The sequence below is a fragment of the Cupressus sempervirens genome, chromosome 7 (assembly GCF_028749045.1).
Source record: "Cupressus sempervirens isolate cs-2001-9-10 chromosome 7, ASM2874904v1, whole genome shotgun sequence".
In the NCBI taxonomy this organism is placed as follows: domain Eukaryota; kingdom Viridiplantae; phylum Streptophyta; class Pinopsida; order Cupressales; family Cupressaceae; genus Cupressus; species Cupressus sempervirens.
Genome location: NC_143124.1, coordinates 418,330,841 through 418,355,156, shown reverse-complemented (window position 1 = coordinate 418,355,156; position 24,316 = coordinate 418,330,841). Strand labels below are relative to the sequence as shown.

At 36.6% G+C, this 24,316-nt stretch overlaps 1 protein-coding gene across 3 annotated transcripts; it reads right to left on the bottom strand.

Annotated features, from left to right (window-relative positions):
* Positions 1–3,902: 3,902 nt before the first annotated feature.
* LOC149547325 (uncharacterized) lies at positions 3,903–22,330 on the bottom strand. 3 transcript variants are annotated; one of them, XM_089791604.1, is made up of 5 exons: positions 21,784–22,330; positions 7,124–7,569; positions 5,464–5,770; positions 5,249–5,327; positions 3,903–4,978 (listed from the first exon to the last, which is right to left on the bottom strand). In XM_089791604.1, the coding sequence occupies exons 1-4, from the start codon at positions 21,980–21,982 to the stop codon at positions 5,266–5,268; spliced, it is 1,014 nt and encodes a 337-aa protein (XP_089647730.1). In that variant the 5' UTR covers positions 21,983–22,330; the 3' UTR covers positions 3,903–4,978; positions 5,249–5,265. The 3 variants fall into 3 exon arrangements, with proteins under 3 accessions (XP_089647730.1, XP_089647729.1, XP_089647728.1); XM_089791603.1 differs by lacking the exon at positions 5,249–5,327 and having other exon boundaries at positions 3,903–4,231; positions 4,497–4,978; XM_089791602.1 differs by lacking the exon at positions 5,249–5,327.
* Positions 22,331–24,316: the final 1,986 nt, after the last annotated feature.

Genomic DNA, 24,316 nt, shown 5'->3' with positions numbered 1-24,316 from the left:
CTTTTACCGAAACCATCTCTTTTTCAGTCTAAAATGCCCACCAAAGAAGAAGACAAGAAATCTCAATTAAGCATCTTGTTGGATGAAGAAAAAAATGTGGAGAAGAGCCAAGAAGAAATTAAAACTCAATAGAATGGATTGCAGATGAGAATTGTGCAAATGCTACTTGATGGAAATTGTTTTTTAGAGCCCTAGCAGATCAACTTAAGAGTGACCATGACCAACACTAAAACTATCGTAGTAAGGTAGTGTAGTATAGTATAGAGCATTGTTTAAACTTTCAGCCTTTCTTTTGGAGCAGGATAATCAAAGCGCAAGCTATTCTAACCAAGAGACATGTTAAGCCCATTATGGATGAAAAGGGGTGCAAAAGTATTGGAAAACTTGCGAAGAAGATAAATTCTTGGTCACTCCATATCAAGAATATTGTAATGTTATATGTAAGATAACAGTATCGGCCTAATCCTTGCACCCTTCAAAGATGCAAGTGCTAGTAAATGTTTCCTTTCTCTTGAACCATACTCATCAATTTTCTTTTTACTTTTTACATTATTACATGATTTTTATCTGTCACAACTCGTTACCCCTTTCACCTAATATTTTGATATTTAATTGCCATTTGAACTTTGTCAAAAAAAAATCTAAAATTATTGAATTTGAGACTAATCTAGATGGTAACTAATTAAACATCAGTTGGGAATTAATATCTTTGGACTTTAGCTAAAGAGGGGAAAGCAGAAGAGGAAAATGAAAATAAAATGGTTGAGATGGGGAAATGGTATTCAAATGGATAACCACTTCTGAAAAAGGGATATAAAAATAAAATGGTTGAGATGGGGAAATGGTATTAAAATGGAGTACCACTTCCAAAAAAGGGGATCGCATCTGCGGGAGAAAGTGGCTTTTGATTTACAAACTGAATCTTGAATTTGAAAAAAAGATTTATAGGAGACACAGGAAAGAAGGGGGTGTGAGAGGGGTTTGGAAAGGACAGCTGGAGAAGGCATGACAATCTGGTGCAGTGAGACTAGTCACAATCTGCTTGACTCTAGATTCTTTCATTCTACATACCTTGAATCCGAGATACTCAATAATTCTGTGGGTGAATAGTTCATAAGAAATCTTAATATAAATGATAAACATATACTAATCAAATTCCTTGTTCATATGAAGTAAGTAGTGTGCATGGATGTATTTTGTTGAGGAATTACAACTCTTTGTATCAACCTTTTTGTGTTACACTGTGAGCAAGAATGGATTTGTGAGCAGATTAACTGTAAAGAGGGTACTATTCATAGGCATTTTCCTCGCAACCACAAAGAGAGGGATTTTCCAAACTATTTATCAATGGCATACTTTGAATTCCAACATTGGTGATTGTGAATCCTGCCTTCCCTATGCAGCTATTTATATTTGAAAAAATTTGTGACTCTTATGAAGGTCCTTAAGTATGAATCCTGTAGACTCTTCAAGTTTGTCTTGACCTGGGCGTCTTTTCTTTGTAACTAAGCTGGCTAGCTGGATATTATTGTGTAATTTATGACATGTCACATTTTGCATGGAATGGTCGATTGCTCTATTGGTTTAGCATCTGGCCTTTTGCCAAGCGTCGACCTCAAGAAAGACATTGATAGTCCACTTTCAATATAACAATTTGCAAAACTTTACTTTCTAGTGAAAACTATGGTAGGTGGAAGTATCACATCGATAAGGTGAGGCGGGCTCTTTGAAGAAGCATCTGTAGTGATTTATGATATTATATTAGATAACATAATATATAAACCTGTGATCAAAGAAATTGAGCATCAAATATTATTTCCTCCGAAAAGAACTTCATACTTAATCCGGCCAGCATGATGACTTAGAATTTGATTATCTCTAAATTAGGACTGTATGCACTCTACTCAACTCTTAGATTCCTCGTTCTTTAATGATCTAATAGTCAGATCCCATATTCAAGATATTAACTCTCAATGTCAAATCCCTAATATACGTATTGGAGTGTCATATTAACTCAGAATTCAATTATATCCGCTTTGCTTTGACATGATCAATCTATGCGAAATGTTTGTGAAGTATTTGGGTGTTTCTTTTCTTTAAATAGCCAAATGTTGTTTCATTTTCCAATGGTCATGGAAATAGTGAGTTTGTGGATGATTGAACAGTGCTCATCCTCTTTCCAGTTGCATTAAATACTTAAATCTGATATTTGATAAATTGTACTATGGCCCAAATTGTGATATGGATTGTAAAGGCTGACTAGACTTTATTTTACGTTCAGAGGTCTGTACAGCTGATATGTTAAATTTAGAAAGGGCGTTTGTGCTCCTATGAAGTGTCATGTTGATTAAATTACAGAGGAATAGTGGTGTGATAAGCTCGGTATAAATTAAGTTGGATATTCCTCTGAAATTAACTTAGCTTCCATTTATGCAATTTAGAGTGATCATTTGTGCAACATTATGCAATACAAGAAAGTGGAATAGTATCTTAGAAAAGTCTTTTAGTTATCTGATGTGATTCTCCATGAGGACTGGAATATTACTTATGTAATCAATTAGAGTGCTGATTAGAGGTAATAGTTGGAGTTGGAAATACTAAACAGTACACATACTTGTGAAGTCAAAAAAAAAAAAAAAGGGTGTGGTGATTCATTGTAAGATTAGATGTAGACTGTATGTATTGAAAACTAACAACTTTGTTAAGTAAAGTATGATTGCATTGTAGTGACCTCTTGATCATTTAATTACAATTAGTTTTTCCATGTATGAGATGGAATTACAAATGAAATGATATGAAAGCATAAGTTGCTACTTCTTTCACTTATTTGAGAAATGTGCATCGGTAAGTCCATGATTTTATATTAGCAGATGAATTTCTTGGCACACAAATACATTACTTGTAGTGTTGCTTGGTTAGTCTTCGTCAATGTCAAGTTGGTTATCTTTCCTGTTTGGAAATTTTATTTTGGGGAAGCTTAACAGCTGTGGTAGAGTGTTAAAGCACTCCAACAATATTCTCTTCCTTATGTTTTCCCAACAGGTTCTGTAGCTATTTTCAACTTGGTTGTCCCATTCAAACCATCTTGGTGATTTTGATATCCTCTGATTATACATTCTTTTATAACTTTCTGTTTTTACTGGTACATATATAATGTATTTCTTTTAATGTTGACTGGTCAATATATTCAAATAACCTCGACTCGATGAATTTTCCACTTTTTATAGAGATTGTTGATGTAGCATTGGTTTTGCGGAAGCAGTCCTTATACATAAGCAGAGTGTACCTAATGATAATCGATTAAAGTAGCAGTCCCATTAGTAAATTGTCAATTGCCATTAGAATTGTTAGGGAGAAATCAACCTAGGGTTTTGCAATCTGGGAGCAACAGTCTAAGTGGTATTCATTTTATGCTTGTCTAGGAATCCAGAGCATTGAGAAAATGTATGCAAGATGCATATGTATAATCTAATAGGATAACAATCTACTTGCCTTATGCCATGTGGTAGATTGGTTAGCCCTGCATAATTGTTCTTCAAAGTCAATAGTGGATTCCAAAGGAACCACCTATGATAAATAGATAGATAACTTGGAAAATAGTTTGAGAGATTAATTTTATCATTAAATAATGCTGCTAAGTTTAAATTCAATACAGATTCATCAAAACATCGTTATGTTTAATTTCAATATATATTCATCAGAACATTCAACTACTCAAATTCTTTCCCATTTCACTCTACAAAATCTGAACACTAATTTACATTATATACCTCAAACAATCTGAAAGGCATTTGATACTACCACATATCTTCATAGTAAATCAAATGAAAAAAATGCTATAGAACAGCCTTAACCCAGAATTTGACATCAAAATAATATCAATATACAGATTACAATTATAATTTCATAATGCAAAAAACAGTTTAATAATTTAAGAAATTACCTTCAAAGTTTCGTTTGGATAAACCCCATGAGAGATCAAAATTGTTAGTACTTCTCTACAAATGTAAAAGATAACAATAAGCCATCAATCAAACAACTCATTTTTTGCCTTAAACCATGGAGTCATAAGCTCTCCTCTTACAATGTTCACCGTTTGATGACTTTAGCCATTGTATCTAATGTCATCTTGTGCTCCATGCATAGAACTATTCAAAGTAGCAGTCTCGTTCATAAATCACCAGGTTGCCAGAAGAACTGTTAGGCAAAAGCTGACCAAAGCTTCTAAAATCTGGGAGCAAGTGTAAGTGATATTCAGTTTATAGCTGTTTTATATACACAATATGTAGGAAAAAGGGAAAGGGGGTGTATATTTCAAGGATATAGGTCAAGCACTTCAGATCATCAAAAATAAAATTTAGATTGTAAAGGTTACCTGAACCATGTTCAATTAGACAAGTGAAGTTGGACATTGTGAGGGAGACTGGATGCCATTCTAAATTAGGATATTTAAGCAAGTGAATAAGCTTTAAGGTCATATACATAAACATAGTTACCAAGTGATGTGGATACTCGCTTCATGCTTGATCTAGCTCTGTATAACAACTGCTTGTTTCGGATTCCTTGTTAATTGTTTTGAAAATCCTCTCATCTGTGATTTGTCCAAGGTTGCTATCATTTTGATACCTAGATTCAACAGAAGCCAGAGCATTCAGAAAATCTATGCAGGACGCATCTATTGAATCTCTGGAATGGGACACCAATCTATTTGCCTCTACGCCTTCAGCATAAACTAGGTCGTTCGGCAATGCATAATTGCAAGCTGATATTTCACTCTCATCAAGTTTTTCCTTAGAATCTGCAGTGGATTCCAAAGGTCCCTCTATGCAACGACTAAATGGCCAGCATGGCAATTGAGAATTCTCCTTCTGTGCTGAACAGACAAATGACTTGGAAGAACTGTCTGAAAGAGCGGGCATTAAATAATGTCTTCTGCCATTGGAATTGCTTGCCCTCTCAAATGTTGAGGAGTCTTCACCTGAAAATCATAGTTCATACGAACGTCCATTAAATCAGAAAAACCATTCAAAAAAACTTTAAATGTAAGTAGTAAATGTGAAGCTTAATTTCAAGCCAGATAAAGAATTAGATTTTCTGAAAGGAGATGAAAGTCTTAGCATAGAACGGTACAGTAAATTGCTTGTCAATTAAGTTCATTGCTTCCAATGTACATTGTTTTAAAGAAAACAGACTTCAGAAAAATTGCAACTTTTTCTAATCAAATGCCAGACTACTCTAAATGCTGCACCATTAGGAGAAAAGATGTCAATGAACTTGCAATCCAGAATCTGCTTCTGGATCGGTGTAGTTTTCGCTGCAAGTAGTACCTAGAAAGCATTTATTTACCACCACTGTTATCAATGTCAAATTGCAAAGAGCCTAAGCAATTAACAGGAAAGTTATGACACTATCTACTTTAAAAAGGGAAACAATTTAAAGCAAGGTGAGCATTATGGCCAATGCCTGAAGTGTCACCAAATGATTGTTCAGCGAGACATCGAACACGATCCTTCCATTGTTGAAGCTCTCTTTCTTTAGCACACAACATCACCTCCATTGACTTCAATTGCATGTCAAGCTCTGAAATTTTTTCTTCTTGCTGTTTTTCCAAAAGATCACGTAGGTGCCTATCTAACTCATACGGTGACACACCATAGTTATCCGCATCAGAAATCTTTAATTGTGCCACTGGAGTCTTGTTTTCAGAACTACTATAGTGGCCTGACAAACCATTAGCACAAAGCCCGCCCTCTACTATAGCAATTGAGGACTGCAAAATGATAGACCAAGAGAAAAAAATTAGTACAAGCCTAGAACCAAGATATATGATGTATGCCTACAAAATTACAAGATTTTTCTTTTTTAATAAAAACAAAATGTATATCAGGTATGATTGCATCAGACATAATTCATGTAAGTATAAACTACAAAGCAAACGAGCATCCAAAAAAAAACAGTTGCTAAGATTCAAGCAAAACACCCACAGAGAAGAAGCTTTTGCTGCTGATATTTAAACTGATCTTTTTCTTGATATCTTAGCTTGACTTCTAGCAACAACTAAAAAATATTGTGATATTAGATAATTAAGCAGCAAGTCACCCAAAAAAACAACAAAGTTACAACCAACAATCACCTAGCTTAGATTTGAATGTTTGTCCATCAGAAAAAACAGCTTTGCCACAACAACCCAACTTAAACCAAGGCAACCACTCTGATGAGGATAGCCAAAGTTTTGATACTTGAAAGTTCAAATTATCACTTTAGTTAAAATCTCAAATACTTGATTCCCATTATATCCCAGTTCGCTCTATCTTTGTCAAATATATATATATAAATAGATGTAGGACCGTCTACTTAGTGCTCCCCTCCACCTGAATTCAAAAAGCATATGAAAGCAAAAATAATCTATAATACAACGGTAAGTTGTGAGCCTCTCATCTAAGAGGTGAAATATATAAGATGAAATATATAAGACAAGTCTGAATTTCTAACAGAACTATATATATATATATATATTTATTTATTTATTTATTTATTTTTGCTTCCTTGGAACGAAGTAAATTCAAGATAGAAAAAAAGAACATTTTTGAGACCTCCACTTTTTGTAAAGAAAAAGACTTGGCTGCCTTTCATAACGATACAAAACATGTGTGCAATTAACAAGGTTTAAGCTCTAAGAAAGATGTCAGACATAAATCAAAATGTATCTAGAGCTGCTAAAGAAGAAAATGAACATTACAGAAACTGATCAAAATGTGATGTGAATATCAGGATTTAACAGTTAAATCCTGATATTCACATCACAATTTGACTAGCTGTGGAAATCATCTCCTACTTATCAACTGATCAAAATGATCGTTCCTCTGACATGTTACAAACATCCTGTAAATTAGTCTGCCATAATTCAATCTTTAGAAGAGTGCGTGAATTTATTGTGAGTAGTTAATAAAAACTTCAATCTATTTTTATCACGGTAAAGCTTGAAAATTTCACATACGTTTCAAGCCAAAGAAAATATAGCAGATTGAAACTTGACCTGTTATTGAATTAACCAATGAAATAGTACTTTCTAGAAAAGGAAACAAATGGCGTACGCAAATTGTGAAGGTCATGGACAGCTCACCTCACTAAGATCTAACATGTTTCTTTGATGGTTTGAGAAATTTGGTTCAAGAAACTTTGTTTGTGTGTTCTCTTGCGTAGCATGATATCCTTTGTCAACCTCAGCCATCCCACCAAACTGATGCACAAATTCATCAGTGATAACACTTCCAGTAGATGCATTCTCTTCGGATGGAGTTCCAACAGAGCCAGATCCTCTGTTTGCATGGCAATTTGCATCCATCCCTAGTTTGTCTTCTTGAAATGTGAGAATGTTTTGGTGGCAAACAGTCCTGAATACATCAGCATTTTCCATATAGTTCTTATTGGCATTCAGCTGTCCTTTGAATTCCTGAAGCAAGTCTGCTGTCTGACTAAGTAGTAAAGACAACTCGTCAATTTTCTGTTTTCCAGTGGAAATCATGACCATAACCCCAATCCCTACTCCATAACTTAGCCATAAATCACCTGCAAATACAACACAACCAAAGTAAAAGTTTTAAGGACTTGTGAAAATGGAAAATTTGAATAAATAATCATATCTGCTACATTTGTTTGTAAGCCTGTAAGAACTCTCACCAAGATTTTAAACCTTCATATTGATTCTAATAACATTTATCAGGAGTTGATATTACAGGAATTCATGCATGTATTTCTGTGCTCCATACCCTCATTGGACTGATCTGCTCATAGATATGGACTATTTGCATTTATGCTGAATGTTCATATCAGCAATGAGCTTCCCAGTTCTAACCCCACCTGACGTAAGTCAGGCTAATGATAGCCCACTCACTGATAAAATAAAAAAGAACAAGAATTTAACTGGATCAATGTTTTTATTTGACAAAATAATAAACTGATAAGTAGGAGATAATTTCCACAGCAAGTCAAATTGTGATATTGCTAGCAGAATTTAACTGTGTGATTTTTGAGTCAAACTCATTGACCCATGTTTCATGAGTAGTGATTCAACCTGAATCCATCTCTCATGAGAATAAATGGAACACTTAGCACTCATTGGATCTAGGTGATGCTCACAGGGGTGAAGCACCGGGACTTCCCGGGAGGTCACCCATCCCAGTACTACTCCAGCCTGAGCGCACTTAACTACAGAGTTTCCTCCATGGTTAAACCCAAAGCTTGCAAATGCCGGGAAGTCCCGGTGCTTTGCAAGCTTTGGGTTTAACCATGGAGGAAACTCTGTAGTTAAGCGCGCTCAGGCTGTGAATGCATTAATAGAAACTGCACTTGTTAATAAAATATGAATACAAAAGGGGGTTTTCCAGAGAGAGACTGATCACAAATTTGGCATGCCTTTAGCTAGTCCAAAGCACAACAGAAAATTGCAATACTAAAACAACTAAAAGTGGGTTAAGTGTAATGTGCCCCTGTACTGTTTGTCAATGGCTTTGAAGCACCTAAGCATTAAGGGATATTTACTTCATCAGATTCACCTTTTCTTTACATGGCTCTTGGTATAATCAATATCATTTAAACAACAATGCAGGGCTCCCTGCAAAAAGACTTCACCATGAGAGAGCAACATTCAACTATGCAAAATGGGACTTCCCGTGCAAGAGCATTATCTCAACCATAGTTGGCATATTCGCAGTTTACTCGCCGAGTTTTGTAGACGGGCAAGTTTTTCCAACAAAAACTTGTGGATGTAAAAACTCGGCCACCAGCAAAAATTCGCTGATTAATCGCCGATTACTCGGCCAATTTTAATGAAAAACTCATCCACACACACAGACCAGTGATATAGGCCAAAAAAATAGATTTTTTCTTCACCAGTTCCATTTGTGTGTTTTAGAGGCTTGGGGAGTGGAGAGAAGAAGAGTTCCAAGACATTCTTAGGTGATTGCAAGCTATTGAAGGCGAATTTGAGTGGATTTAGAGGATTCCAACCAGTTTTAGAAGACAAATCTCTTTCCTAAGTAGGTTTGCTGAGATTGTTTTTATAGTTTTAAAAAATGTTCTATTGTTTTCTTGTTACTTGTAAACAGTGTGTCAAAAACCCAACGCACCGGGTGCAAGTACATCCCCGGTGTGGGTACATCACGCACCCAAGTACCCCCACCACGCAAAAAGCACGGCCGCACTGATCGGAGCACCCGGGTGAGATACGAGGATGCAGGTGCATCTAGGGTGCAAGGGTGCGCGCGTGGTTACTTGTAAACAGTGTTGGTCAAAATCCCAAGGCACCAGGTGTGGGACATCCCCGATGTGGGTATGTCACGCACCAGAGTACCCCCACCATGCAAAAAGTGCAACCACACCGATCGGAGCACCTAGGTGGGACACGGAGATGCGGGTGCGTCCAGGGTGCAGGGGTGTGCACTTGGGTGCGTGCAAGGTGCGGCTAGAGTGCGCGCAGGGTGCAGCCAACATGTTGGCTAAAAAGTCAAAAAAAAAAATTGCAATTGTTTTTTATTATTTTATTTAGCAAGGGAACCCTAGTTTGGTGTGCATCCCATGAGGTCAATTTCATTTTTTATGTTCATATTTAAACAATGAATTTTGAATCTTTCATCTTTGTCATTTGATAAATTGATAGTCAATGGTTGACTTACATGGAACTACATGTGGTTTATATTTTTCATTTATCATTATGTTTAAAAGTGTTAGCATTTTACTAAGTTCAATGGTCATTGGTAATGGTTATGAAGTTTCAAGTTTCAAGTTTCAAGTTTGAACTTATGGTTCGTGAATCGCATTTCAATTTTTTATATTCAACTATATTTGGTATGTTATATTGAAGTATTATATCATAATTAGCATTTTCAGTTATATATAGTCCCGACGTCCCCCCGCACTGCCACACCCCCGCGCCGGTGTAACAGTACTTGTAAATGAATTCAAATCATTTGAAAACATTTCAACTTTATGTTAGAATCATTTGAAAGCCATTCAACTCTATGTTTGACAAACTTTTTGGAAGAATATGTAAGATATTTTAAAAACAAACCCTAGCTATTCGTTTAGTTTGTTTAGTTCATACTCATAGATCTAAGTGTTGGTCATTTTTGCCTTCTCGCCAAAATTGTCATATTTTGAATTCAAACGTAGAAACGTTCACATATTTGAAAATTCAAATAAATGGGGCACGAAAATACTTTATTTTAAAACCTTATGTTATATTGTTTGGTTGCGCTTTGTATCTTATGGGCCCATATTTTATCCGTCATTGAATCTTCCCAAATCAACAACTAGCGCTTCCCTGCATTCTGATAATTGTCAAAATATTGTACGATGAGGAAAGCGACTTTCTGCCATGTGGTAACTATGGGTCCATTTCCATCATGTGGGCTGCAATGTAACAAGGTGATGAGTCGGACTGAGGTGGCATACGATGGGCACTTCATTGGCCGAGTCTCTAACATGCTCAGCTGGGTAGCCCGCATGGTCCTAGTTTCTACCTTCACCGTTAGATCAAGACGATCTACGATCATCGCTTTGTCTCTTTATGAAGTTGCAAGGTTTTTATGGAATGTGAGAAAGCGACATTGTGACACATGGACTACGTGACATCATTCCCCTTGGTGGGCCGAAAAACTAAGACTTGTCAGGACAATGTGGATATGTCAGAGTAGCATGGCTGGTCGGCAGGCTTTGATTGGTCGAGAATCTACATGTTTTGATCAGGTGGATGTCGAGTGTTCAGTGGGCCCAAAAAGGTCAAAGGTGGTGCAATATTAATTAAGGTCTTTCATGGTCATTTGATCTTCTCAGATCAACAATCGTTGCTTTTTCGCATTATGGACTTGTTCGATCTTTAGACAATGCGAGAAAGCGACAAACTGCCACGTCCCACCGGGCCAATTAGAAAGGAAGGCGCAATTAAGTTAACATCACAGTTAGGGTTGACAGTATTGCAAGGTTGCATGGGTACTTGTACCCACACCCATGGTACTCGTACCCATGTACCCAACTACCGGGTACACATATCCCGCGTATTGGGTACTCGGTGGAGAGCATCATAGCTAAGGACCTTGATTAAGATTCTGATTTTTTTTGGCTTTTTGTTTTTGTATTAGCTTGTTGTTTATCAAACTTAATTCAATACCAAATCAGTTTGAAACTTTGATACTCATTAACAATAAACTTTATCTCTGTTCAAGTCATAAGTTTATCATTTGCAATATGTCATTGTCATATGGTTTAGGATCTTCTTGTTCATGTTTTAAGTCGGCCTTCTTTGTTATGCATCTAAGCATTTATCATGTATTATTATTTGAAACATATAGCAAATCTGAAACTGAAAACAGTACATTACATTTGCAAACTTTATCACTGTTCTTGTTTTGAAAAACCATTGTCATGACTCGTAATTTCAGATTTTTTATAAATATAAAAGTTTGAGATACCCAAGTACCTCCCTCCCCTATTATGAAAAATACTTTAAACATTCAGCAATAGCATATATATATATATACATACATACATACATACATATATTTATTTTATTTTATTTTATTTTGACTTATGGCTCATATTTTCAAATTTCTTGTTTTGAATGCTCAATGTCATGACTCATGACAAATATTTTGTTTTTTATATTTTCTATAAAATATTAATTATATAGAAAAAATTAGGCATACACATGTACCCCCATCCCCTATTTTGAAAAATACACGTACCCGTACCCGTTCCCGTTCTCATACCCACGTACCCATGCAACCTTGCAGTATTGTAAGCCGTTGCGGTTAAGTTTAGGGATGGCAAAGTTAGTTAAATAATACGGTCAAGTACTTGAAGACTTCGCTAGGTGGCAAAACAAAATAACATGGTTGGTCCACGTGACTTTTTCTGATTGCAGGACTCAGTTGACCTGCTGACTTTGCTGATTCATATGCCAAAAACGATGGGAATTGGGTTTTCTTGTTTGATCTGATTTTCTTGATCAATCCCAACCACTTCCAAATGAATGCAAGGCCAAAATGACGCGAAGGTCACTTTTCCATTGTCTGATTGCCCATTTTGGGGTTTTTTACATTGAGTGGCATCATTTCTGTGACCTGCAGGATCCTTCCAACTAGGGTTTTAATGATTATGCTGCATCTTGGATTGTTCCATGATCAGATTTCTTCCGGATTTGCAATAATTGTTGAGTGTAGTGATTGAGTTTGGCTTCTAGGGCAAGGTATCTTAGTTATGCCTAAGCTATAAAGGCAGTTTTGGTAAATTTTGTTAAGGTCAAACCCTCTCTATTTCTTTGGCATGCTAGTCTAAATCCCCTTTGTCTCAAGACTGTGTGACACTCTATCTTATCATTTCCAGCCATTGATGTATTGTGCAAAACCTATTTGCCTCTCATTGGTGTATTGTGAATATCTACAATTTTGCATGACTGTATCTCTTTGACCTATGAATGATATATAAGTGAATCTCATTTTCCTTGTGTCATTTATTCTAGTTTTCTGATCTACATGTGATTGTTTGGTTAAAGCAAGTCTGAATTTGTATATCTTTGGTGTCATGATGGTTCAGAAGTGCGTGTATGAGTAGAGATTGGTTTGAACACTCTATTTTGGTGCATCACCCCCTTAGGATAGATTACGTAGTTTGATTCTTGCATCTCCCTTTTCCTCTCCAAGAGTAGTTAGGTGCATCCTGGTAGTAAAGGAGGTCAGACTTCTCCAGAGACTCGACCTCATAGTTCAAGTCCCACAGCTTGGAAGTTGTTTCAATGTTTCACAAGGTTGTCCTTAGGTAAAAACTTTGGACAAGGGTGCAGACTTTTGTGACACACTAAGTTCTAACTTCTAACTTTGTGTATTCATTTTTCTATAAAATTTTATGTGTAGGGCAGCAGTTAAACATTTAATTTTTTACAAAACATGACAAGTTCACAGGAAGAGTGGCGACAAACTCCATGCCCTTCTAGATATATAGGCACTTGGCCTAGAAATATAAGAGAAAAGGCATGGCAGCATGCCTATGAAGCTCCAAATGATATTGGGAAGGTTATATGCATTCCATGTGAAAAACTTAATTTTGGAGGGATAAACCGCTTCAAGTACCACCTTGCATGCATAAAGAAACATGATTCAACTCCTTGTCTCAAGGTAACCAATAAAGAAAAAAATTTCATCAATGCCCTACTTGCAATTGTTGAAGAGAAAATTGAATAAGGAGAGGAGGAAATTAGCTATTAGGGCAGCCATAGCTGAATCTCAAGGAGCTCCTATTGATACTCACGAAAAAGAAGAAACACTTGAGAACATAGTGGGATCTCTTCGTGGCCCGTATATCCGCAAACAAAGTGCCTCTTTTGCCGGTTCCACTCCTACATTACCTAGTTCTTCATTACCATCTACATCAAAGGGAGTTATTTTGTGTCCAAGAACACAACTGGATCACAACCATCACTAGAGGGCAATGGATGGAACAAAGAGGTGCATGAGCAAACCGATATTGCAGCAGCTGATTTTTGGTTTTTCAACAATATTTCAATGTATGTGGTTGATAGTCCCTATTGGTTGAATTTGGTGAACGCAATTTCAATATCAAGCAAAGGGTACAAGCCCCCTTCTTGCAAGAATTTGAGTGGAAGGTTAGTATTTTACAATCTAGTAATTGTAACTTATTGAAATCCACTTGAGTTCATTGTTATATTTTAAATCTTAATTGGTATTTCCTACTTTTTACTAACACTTTATTACACCTGAATTTTGCAGGTTGCTTGACAATGTAGTTGATAGGGCAAGAGTATTGATAGAAAATCAAAAGAAAGAGTGGAAGAAATATGGCTGCACCATTTTATATGATGGGTGGACAGATGGAAGAAGTAGCACTATTATTAATTTCTTAGTTGCTTGCAAAAATGATGTGGTGTTTTGAAAATCTGTTGATGCCTCCAATAAAGTGAAAAATGAATACACATTGGCTTTAATGTTGGATAATGTTGTCATGGAGGTGGGGGTAGAAAATGTGGTGCAAATCATCACAGATAATGCAGCAGCATATGTGGTAGTAGGTAAATTTAAATTTTTATGTTCAATGTGAATCGTGAATGTAATGCAATGGTATTATTCAATTTAGATTTGATGTGAATATGGAAAGTTAGTAACTAATTAATGACTTTTTACTAATCATTTAGATAGAATCCTCCAAACACTTTTTTGTTCACCTTGTGCAACACATGTCCTTGACCTTATTTTGGAGGACATAGGAAAACTTGAATGGGTGAGTCCAATTGTGGAAGATGCACATGGAGTCACCAAATATATCTATAATCACCCATGGGTTCTTAAGTTGATGAGAAGGATCACCAAAGACAAAGATTTTGTGAGACCCACTATGACAAGGTTTGCAACGGTGTTTTTGACGTTGCAAAGTATTATCGACACAATATTGCCTCTGAAATGAATGTTTGTGTGGGCTAATTGGGTTGCTTCACTGTACTCAAAGAAGCCTAAAGGAGAAGTTGTGGCATGAATAGTCTTTGATGATAGATTTTTTGAAAAGGCTACTGAGATTGTGGAGGTAAGTTCAAGAATCAAAACATTATTTTTTTAGCTGATTCAAGTTTCATTATTAATTTGTAACTTACTATGTTAGTAACTAATTTGTATTTTTCAAATTTCAAATGTAGATGTCCAAGCCCCTGGTTAGAGTCTTGCATATGTCCTGGTCAGAGTCTTGCATATGTGATGAGCAACAATCCCCAACGGGATGTCTTTATGATGCCATGGATAAGGCCAAAGATGTTGTTAGAAATTACTACCATGCAAACAAACTCAAATTTGACCCCATTTGGAAAATAATTGATAGGTGGAATAATATGCTCTGCCAATTCATTCATACAACAGGCTACTTCCTCAACCCCAAATTCAGGTACTATGATTCTCCTTGAGATTTTACTAAAACTTCATTTTTACTTTATTTTTTGAAATTGTATACTAACACTTGATTTCATTTTCTATTTGTTTTAGGGTTGGGGATTCCTATTTGAATCCTAATGGAGAGGTCATGGAGGGTCTATCTAGATGCATTGAGAGGATGATATCCAATAAAGCAGAGAGAGACCTTGTTGTGACCGAACAACAAGTCTATGTGGAATCAAGGGGTAGCTTGATCTCTTCTACAATAGCAAGGAGAGCAAGAGGCACTCAAGCCCCAAGCAAACCATAAAAGTTTAAACTTCAAAACTTTTGCAAATTGATAAGTTGTGTTTTTTTATTATCTTTTTTCATTGCTTTATAACTTATTATATTTTGTGGTGCAAATGGTTGGTGATCAACTTGGGGTGGAAATACCCCCAACTTAAAGAATGTTGCTCTCGGAAGCTTGTGTCAACCTTGTAGCACACCCATTGTGAGCACAATTAGAGCTTATTTGAGTCCATCCACACAAAGAAAAGAAATAGATTGACTTGAAAAAGGATCAATGACCTTGTTTATGTGAACTATAACCTTAAGTTGAGCATAAAAAGGGCACAGAGTTCAGGAGTACCTGGTCCACTTGATCTGGATGAGAGAGATTTTAATTGGACGGCACAAGAGCCACGTCCATTGTTTTCAGCAGAGGAGGTTGCTGATTTGGAAAGGTAGGCCATGGAGGGGGGTGCTGGAACAGATTTTCATTTCACAATGGATGACATTAAGGACGAGGACGAGGACGATGAGGATTCAGACTCAAAGGAGGAGGCATTACCAATGCCACACATAGGAGGAGATACATCCACTTCCAAGACGCAGAGCCAGTCAATAGGGATGCCAAGCGAGGAGGTACAGCCATAGACTTCACAATCACGCAGCTCATGCCCAATCCCAGTGAGGGGCACCTCTTTGAGGACGAGACCCCCTCTCTTTTTTGCTAGCAAAGCTGGAAAGAGGAAGATGTGATTGTATTGATGTATTTACTATTTAGTATTTATTTCTAGACTTTTAGTTTGACAAAAACTATTTACTATTTTGCTTACCGCCATCAACATTCTTCATGAGAATATGATATTGTACCCACTATGCATTTATATATAACTAAACTCTGCTTGTTACTTTTGTGTTCTCCTTAATTAACTCATTAAATGCATTTTCTCATTGAAGTTTTAACAATTTCTTTAGGTTCCCTGAGTTTTTAAAAAAATTGGCCAAAATAAACTTTTAGGGGCTTGGCGAGTTGTTGGCCTTGGCAAATTTTCCAACTATGATCTCAACAATTTTGCCTCAACCCAATGTACACATTGGACAATGACATAGCATTAAAAAATAGGATTAAAACTATTACATGACAAAATACGTAAGTGCAGAAAGTTTTTAAACACTTAATTCAACTATCAGCAAAAATTAGCAAGAATAACAAGCATTAGACAGAATCCCCTTTTCCATAATCACTCCATATCCATATATACACTACATCTAATAATGTTCAAGTAAATTACTTTCTCCCATGCGCTTGTAAATTCCTCTCTGCCATTTCAGAAGATATATTATGTCTATATTTTCACTTGGTAAATCTTTGTAACCTTGTAGCACTTGGACCACTAGGTTTTGAGTAGTCATATTTCACTAATGTCAAACAATAACTGATCACATTCTTAACTAGCCACATGCAGTAACGTATACACATGAATCTCACCATGAATTGACACCCTTTTACCAGCATGAAAACTATATGTTTTACACTCTCTCACTTTTAGCAAGTTAATCTTAACTACTGTAGGTGGACATTAACATGTTCCCCATTAATGCGATCAAATTTTCACAATCCATCATAGTTATATAAATCAATTTTTGGATTAGATTGTGTGGAGATTTTTACCATCAACGTTTCGAATCACACTACGTGATCCATCATCAGGATGAGAGAGCAAGAGATGTCAAACAAAGTAAGTAGCAGATTTAGCAAAGACTCACCAAATAAAGGAGAACAGAAAAAAAGGAATGCACAAACCCCGAAGCTGAACCACACAATAATAAATATAAAAATAAAAACAAAACAAAACAATTGGGGTGAATGACTAAACAAAAGGACTTCACACAAGAATAAGGTAAACAAGAATATAAAAATAAAAATAAGATAACCAAGAATATAAATACCTATATAAGTTTTTTATATATATATATATATATATATATATATATATATATATATATATATATATATATATATATATATATATATATATATATATAAACTTATCCATGCACATATGTCATACACTTAATACCTCTAATACATATAAATAAGCATATATTATATTTATAATATATACCTAATATATATATGTAATACATGTATTACATATAAATAAGCATATAATATATATATATATATATGCAATACACGTATATATGCAATACACCTAATACATATAAATAAGCATATATTATATTTATAATATATACTTAATATATATATGTAATACACATATTACATATAAAAATAAGCATATATATATATATATATATATATATATATATATATATATATATATATATATATATATATACGTAACATATATATATCTATATTACATATATATAAGAATTTATTATATATATATGTGGTATGGACATATATTTTTTAACGCGATATATATATACTTATCTACTAATCTACTTATCTATAATACAAATAAATAATATGTTTATGATATATAGTTATATGCATTAAGCATATATAAGTATATGTTAAACATATATATAGTATGTATAATATATACTTGAATATGAATGATATATTTAAGTAAGCAAATATTAAATATATCTTTAAAATATGCTTGAATATTTTGCAAATAAGTCAAACAAAGTATATGACATATATATATTTAATATATGTATTATATATATATATATATATATATATATATATATATATATAGAAAGAAAAACCAATTGAAACAAGCGAATATACATTACATATATATAGGTATGTATGATATAACTGTGTATGCATGTATAGATATGTATACCTACAAATATATATACATACATACCTGCACCTATATGAATATATGCACCCAACATTGCACACAGACGACAAAGAAAAGAACAGAAACAAAAAGATACACGAGCCCTATCTATATAAGAGATACAAACCTCTAAAGAAAAATAAAAGAGTAAGCGACAGCAACAAAATGCAATTACCTATATATATATAGACACACACACACACACAAAAGTGTGTAAGTGTGTGCGTGTGTATGCATAACATTAGGACAACAATAAAAATATAGAAAGGAAACAAAAACAAAAAGACACAAAAGGAAAGGAAGAACACTAAAAGGAGAACCTAGGACAAAAGAGCAATGAAGAAGGTGAAAGAGAGAGGTGGAGGGTGCAACACACCTGACAAGAGAAGGAGGGGAGAGAAGACCAGAAACAAGGCACGGGAGAGTAACCCAAGAAGGAAGGAAATGAGGAAAGAGGACAAGAAACAAGGCGAGGGAGAGCAGCCAAGCAGGAGGGAAGGAGGGAAAGGGGAACTAACCCATACAACGAGGGTGTCTGTCCCTAGAGAACAACATGGGAAGCCAAGAGGGGTTGAGGATCCAACCATCATCACGATTAAGGTTGATGGGGTGGTTGTTGATTTCGATGGCTTCTTTAAGCTTTCTTTTGAAATAGTTGTCCTCATTGGAAATGATTTGTGTATTCTCCAAACATATGTGATGTTTGGTAGAAAAAGAGTGTTCGGCTAATGCTGATTTGTAAACCCTATCGTGACTGATGTCTGCCACATGCTCTTTGATACGAGTGTGGAAGGAGTGACCCGTTTCACCTATATAGGGTGCGCCACAAGAGCATACCACTTTGTAGACCCCTGAGTTGGAATACATATCTCTGGGGTCTTTGATAGGTGGGACATGATTCCCGATCTTGGAGAGGGGTCTGAAGGCAACACGCAAACCATTTTTAGATAGGATCTTGGCAATTTTTTGGGAGATGCCTTCCACAAAAGGGAGGGAGGCATGCAAAACACGAGGTGGGAGAAGCAAAGGGTTAGGATTCAAGGGGGCAAGGTGGAGGGACCTGGCTTGCTTGAGGGCCCTAGAAATTTGCCTTGAAGAACAGCCATTAAGCCTAAAGACCTAGCGGAGATGGTTAAGCTCAAGGTTTAGGTGATCATCATCACAAATCCTATGGGCCCTCAAAGCCAGGGTCTTAAGAATGTCCAATTTATGGCTAGGATGATGGTGGGAGGATGAGTGAATGTACAGGTCAGTATGGGTGGCCTTTCTAAACACATGGCGACCAAGGGAGCCATCCGACTTCTTGATGAGCAGAACATCAAGTAACGGTAATTGGTTGCCAGACTCGAGCTCCTTGGTGAATGAAATAGAAGGCGTTATGTTGTTGATGTGTTGGTGGAACTCTTTTAGTTTGTCCAACCCATGAGGCCAACAAACATTAGTATCATCAACATATCTTTTCCACCACTTAGGCTAAAGAGGGAACGAACGCAAGGCCACCTCTTCAAAATGCTCCATGTAAAGGTTGGCAATGATAGGGGAGAGAGGGGAGCTCATGGCCACTCCATCAACTTGCTCGTAGATGACTCCTTGGAAGGAGAAAAAGGTTGATCTGAGGCATAACTCAACCAAACTAGCAATCTCCGCATTGGTCTTGTGCTTAACTAGCTCAATGGAATCAAGAATAGGGACCTTGGTGAAGAGCGAGACCACGTCGAAGCTTACCAGGACATCATTGTTATCCAGATGGGTGTCCTTAATGAAATGGACGAAGTGGGTCGAGTCTTTAACAAAGGAGTCAAAATTACCTACCAACGAGGAGATTAACTTGGCCAGATGAGCAGCCAAGGGATAGGTAGGGGAGCCTATGGTGTCAACTATAGGCCTAAGCGAGATGCCCCTCTTGTGGATTTTTGGGACCCCATAGATACGAGGAGTGACTTCCTTGGAAGGGACCAACCTTTTTCTTGATGTCATCATCAAAGGACAAGGTCAAGACACTCGCTTTGATTTTTTTCATGATTTTGCCACAAGGGTTACGAGATAAGGATTTATAACTATGCGAGTCAGAGAGAAGGTCTAACATCTTGGAGACATAGTCTTGCTGATTCATAATGACGGTAGCATTGCCCTTGTCAGCTTTGATGATTGCTAGGTCATAATGATGCATAAAATTTTTGAAAGCGAAAAGCTCAGCCTTGGGGATGTTGCGCCTAGGCGGTTTGGCATGTCTGAGGGCGACTGCACAATCTTGCCTGATAACTTCAGCAACATCATTGGAGAGAGAGCGGATTGCATTCTCAATTTCTACGAGGAAGTCAAGTCGTGGGATGATGTGAGGCGTCATCGCAAAATTGAGACCCCGCTTCAAGAAGTTAAAAAAAAGGGGGTCGAGAGTGGAGTCGAATAGGTTGACAACCAATTTGCAATCCCAATTGGGTACAAAATTGGGAGTGACAGGTGGGTCAAGGCGGCACAAGAGAGGACAAGGCTCGAGAGAGGACAATCGAGGACAGTCTAGAAGGAACGGGCAAAGACGCCACCAAGGCAAGAGATGGCACGGTTGGATGATTAGCCTCGGTCCCCATCTTCCTAATCCTAATCAGCGAGTAGGGGGAGCCGGGGTCTAAATGGGAAACAAGCGCACGAGTGGAGACAATGGGGGGATTATTGGCCACGTGGTCAATATTTGCCTCTAACAAAGAAAAATTGGGGGGGATGGAAAGACAAGATGTGAGGGTCACATCAGCATTGGACAAAGGATGAGGTTCTGCGCTAAGAGGGGCTCGAGGTGGAGCAACCACCTCAGAGACATCAAGATCACCATAAATGCAAAATGAGGAGGGCACTTTGGTAGACGACGTACCTAGGACATCCAGGGAAGAGCCGTTGGAAGGAGCTAGCCGTTGGGAAACCTCAGCCTGCGTGGGGAAGCCAAGCCGATCACAGCTTACAGGAATGTCACCGGGTTGAGAAGCCAAAGGCACAGAAGCACGAGAATTCAGATGATGCACTGCAGCATGAGCATGTGGATACAAGAGCTTGTGCGGAGAAAATTGCGCTAAGTTAGACACCACGAGCCTCTCTGCTGTGACGCCCGCTACAATAGATTGTCGAGGACTGGTCTGCAGAGTGGGAGCCTGCTGGATACTAGAGGTGGACGCCTGCTTCACCGTACTCGCAAGATCACTGTGATGTAATGTAGACGCCTCCCGGATAGCAGAGATGGACGCCCATTTTCACAATGAAATAAAAGCAACAAAGTACTGGGGGATTAACAATTCTCTTAAATTCACTCAGGGCATGCACATGGCCATAGTCACTATCGATATCACATCCTGCATGCTGAAGAGCTCGATATCAGGCATTTGTGTCCAGACCAAGAACTTAAGGTGAGAAAAAACAAAGAAAAACTACACATTTCAGTGCAACAAGTCGTCTAATGTATAGAACATAAACACGTTTCGAGTAAAGTATTTCAAATCAGACATCCAAACCGCTTTAAAGATGTGCAAATGCCCTCCTTGTGTTAATGCAAGCTGGGGTTTGATTGATTGTATTCAACCCAGAACCCACAAACCCAACAATCTGACGGGATCTTGGCTATGAGGCATTGTCGTCAAGTCACAACAATGTCCAACAGACCAAGCCTATTCCAACTCAAACCCAAAGAGATCAATGCATTGATATAAAAGAGCCAAAAACAATTAATAGTTTTACAGATCTAATAAAAATCAAATCAAATCAGATGAGAACCATATTACCTTGGCGTTGCTGGCAGTGCTCGTTAACAATTTTAGGCTCCTCTTTATCTGAGTTGGCGGATGACTTTATAAGACCAAACTTAACTTCTTCTTTCTTTTCAGGAACACAATTCCGTGTCGCTTTCTTGTTCTGCTTGATACGTCCTGCAACATATCCTGTCCCTGCACCTATAACAGCAACTAAGAAGAGCTGCCACATTTTGAGTTTTGGCTTCTGCAAGACAAAATCTGCAGCTTCACTTCGCGTCTACGATTAGAAACCCTGGCTGTTTCCTACAATACCAGCTTCAAACTTTGCAAGCTCCTGGGGTTTGAAGTGGGAGGTTTTGTTATTTAATTTTGGTTATCCTTAATTTTAGAGAGACATTAATTGTCCTTTCCCGAGTAGGTATGTCACGGTTCCTGTCAGGAAAGAAAAAAGCAGTAGTGAAAAGGATAGGGGTTTGGGAAAGAGAGAGAGATTCCAAAATTCAAAATCTCCGGTGACGGCTGCATTCTTTGCCCTGTTATTGGTCTGCGAATACCTCTTCCAACTGGTTTTTTCATTGAATACTATTTTCCTTTTAGTTTATATATACATTTTTTAAAAATAGTTACTTGAAATTATATAGGTAAATATGGTAATGATAAGGCGCCACATTTACCACGGAGAAAATGTAGGTTTTGAAAGCCCGTTTTCTATTCTGTTTAGTGATATGCCCATATAATCTATTTTTAAGTGGGTAATCTATTTTTAAGGAGGTACTCATCTATATTGAGATGACAAATGTTTTCAAATTTTTGGAGGTACTTATTAGTTCATATTATTGGTAAGATAATGCAATCTTTTTATCAATTAGCTTAATTATACTTATATACAATAGGTCGACAATTTTTGAGACACTTATTTTCATTAAATCCTTACTTTTTCGAAGTCGGGATTGATGAAAATAGGTGCCAGCGCAAGAGGAAAAATATTTTATTATTTGTTTATGTTGATAAATTTAGTATCAAATTATTAATTAATTTTTAATTGGAGTTGTCTATTTTATTAAAGTTAGTATAAATTTATTTATAATTCTATATGTCGTGTTTAATGTTTGTAACTTTAAATTTTTTATTTTAAGTATATTGTTATGAAAAATGTTTAAGGTTAGGAGTAGAGTTATGAAAAGGATTATAGTTAGACGTAGAATTGGAAATATTATAAGGGTTACAGTTACAGTTAGTTTTACGGACATGGGTAGGGTTAGAGTTATGCTTAGAGTCAGGGATACATTAAGGTAATTCTTAAGGTGATAGGTAGGCTTATTTTTAGGGTTAGGGTTTTTCTTAGGGTTAGAAGTGGGCTTATAGATAGGGTTACAATTAGAGGCAACATTACAAATATGATTAGGACTAGAGTTAGGATTAGGGTTATGATTATGATTAGGGTGGGACATAGGATAAGTGAAGCTTTAGACAAAGTATTAGGGTTAGGAACATGATTAGATCTTATACCAGCATCCCCCTTGGTTCTTCAGCCATCCAGAGGTGTATATTTTGATTCTGCCTGGATTCGGTATCATATGGTGCAAGATGGTTTCACTGATGCATCAAGGTTGGAATGGGATTGGGTGTGCCACGTCTTGCTACTTAGTAGTAGACTTAGGGTTAGGGTTTCAAACTTAGTATAAGTGAAGGTTTTACTTATGATAGGTCACTTGTTAGGAATATAATTAGTGTGATGCTTTAAAAAGGGTTAGGGTTAGAGTTTCATACTTATGAGAAGTGAAAGGGGTAGGAATATGATTAGGGTTAGGTCCAGGATCATTGATATATTTAGGGATAGATTTAAGGCTTGGGAATTATGATTGGGGAAAGGGTTATGTTTAGAAGTAGGATTAGCATTTATACAAAGTAGGATTAGGAGTAGGGTTAGAATTAGCATTATAATTAGGATAAGGGTCAGATATATAGGTGTGTAGGATTATAATTATAATTATAGATAGGAGTAAAATTAGGGTTAGGGTTTTAGATTATATTTACTATTATAGTTGAGCTTTTTATACGACTTAGGGAAAGACTTAGGATTAAGAGTATTGTAATGGATAGGACTATACCTATGGTTAGAGTTGGTGTTAAGCTTAAAGACATGATTACATTTAGGGTTAGAGTTAGGGTATAGTTATAGTTAGGGTTAGGATTACGGTAAGGCACAAAGTTATGGTTAGGTTTGTAATAAGGCTTCAAGTTAAAGTTAGTGGCAAAGTTATAATAAGGAAGGAGTTAGATTTACAATTGGGGTCAATTTAAGGAATAAGGTTAGGGTTAGGGTTAGATTTAAGGCTTAGAAATTATAGTTGGAGAAATGGTTACATTTATTGGTGTGGTTAGGGTCAAAGTTAGACTGGTGACTAGGAGTAGGGTTAGGATTAGGGTCAAACATTGGATAACTAAAGGGTTAGACATAGGATTAGGATTAGGACCAAGATTACTCATTGAGTTGGGGTTAGATATAGAGTTATGGTTAGGGGGACACTTATAATAGGGAAGTTGTCAAGATTATAATTAG

Coding starts and splice junctions, on each gene's coding strand:
- LOC149547325 (XM_089791602.1), bottom strand. CDS start 21,982: ATGTGGCAGCTCTTCTTAGTTGCTGTTATAGGTGCAGGGACAGGATAT. Junction 7,570..21,783: donor GCACTGCCAGCAACGCCAAG/GTAATATGGTTC, acceptor TTGTATTTGCAG/GTGATTTATGGCTAAGTTAT. Junction 4,979..5,463: donor ATCATTTGGTGACACTTCAG/GCATTGGCCATA, acceptor TATGATTTTCAG/GTGAAGACTCCTCAACATTT.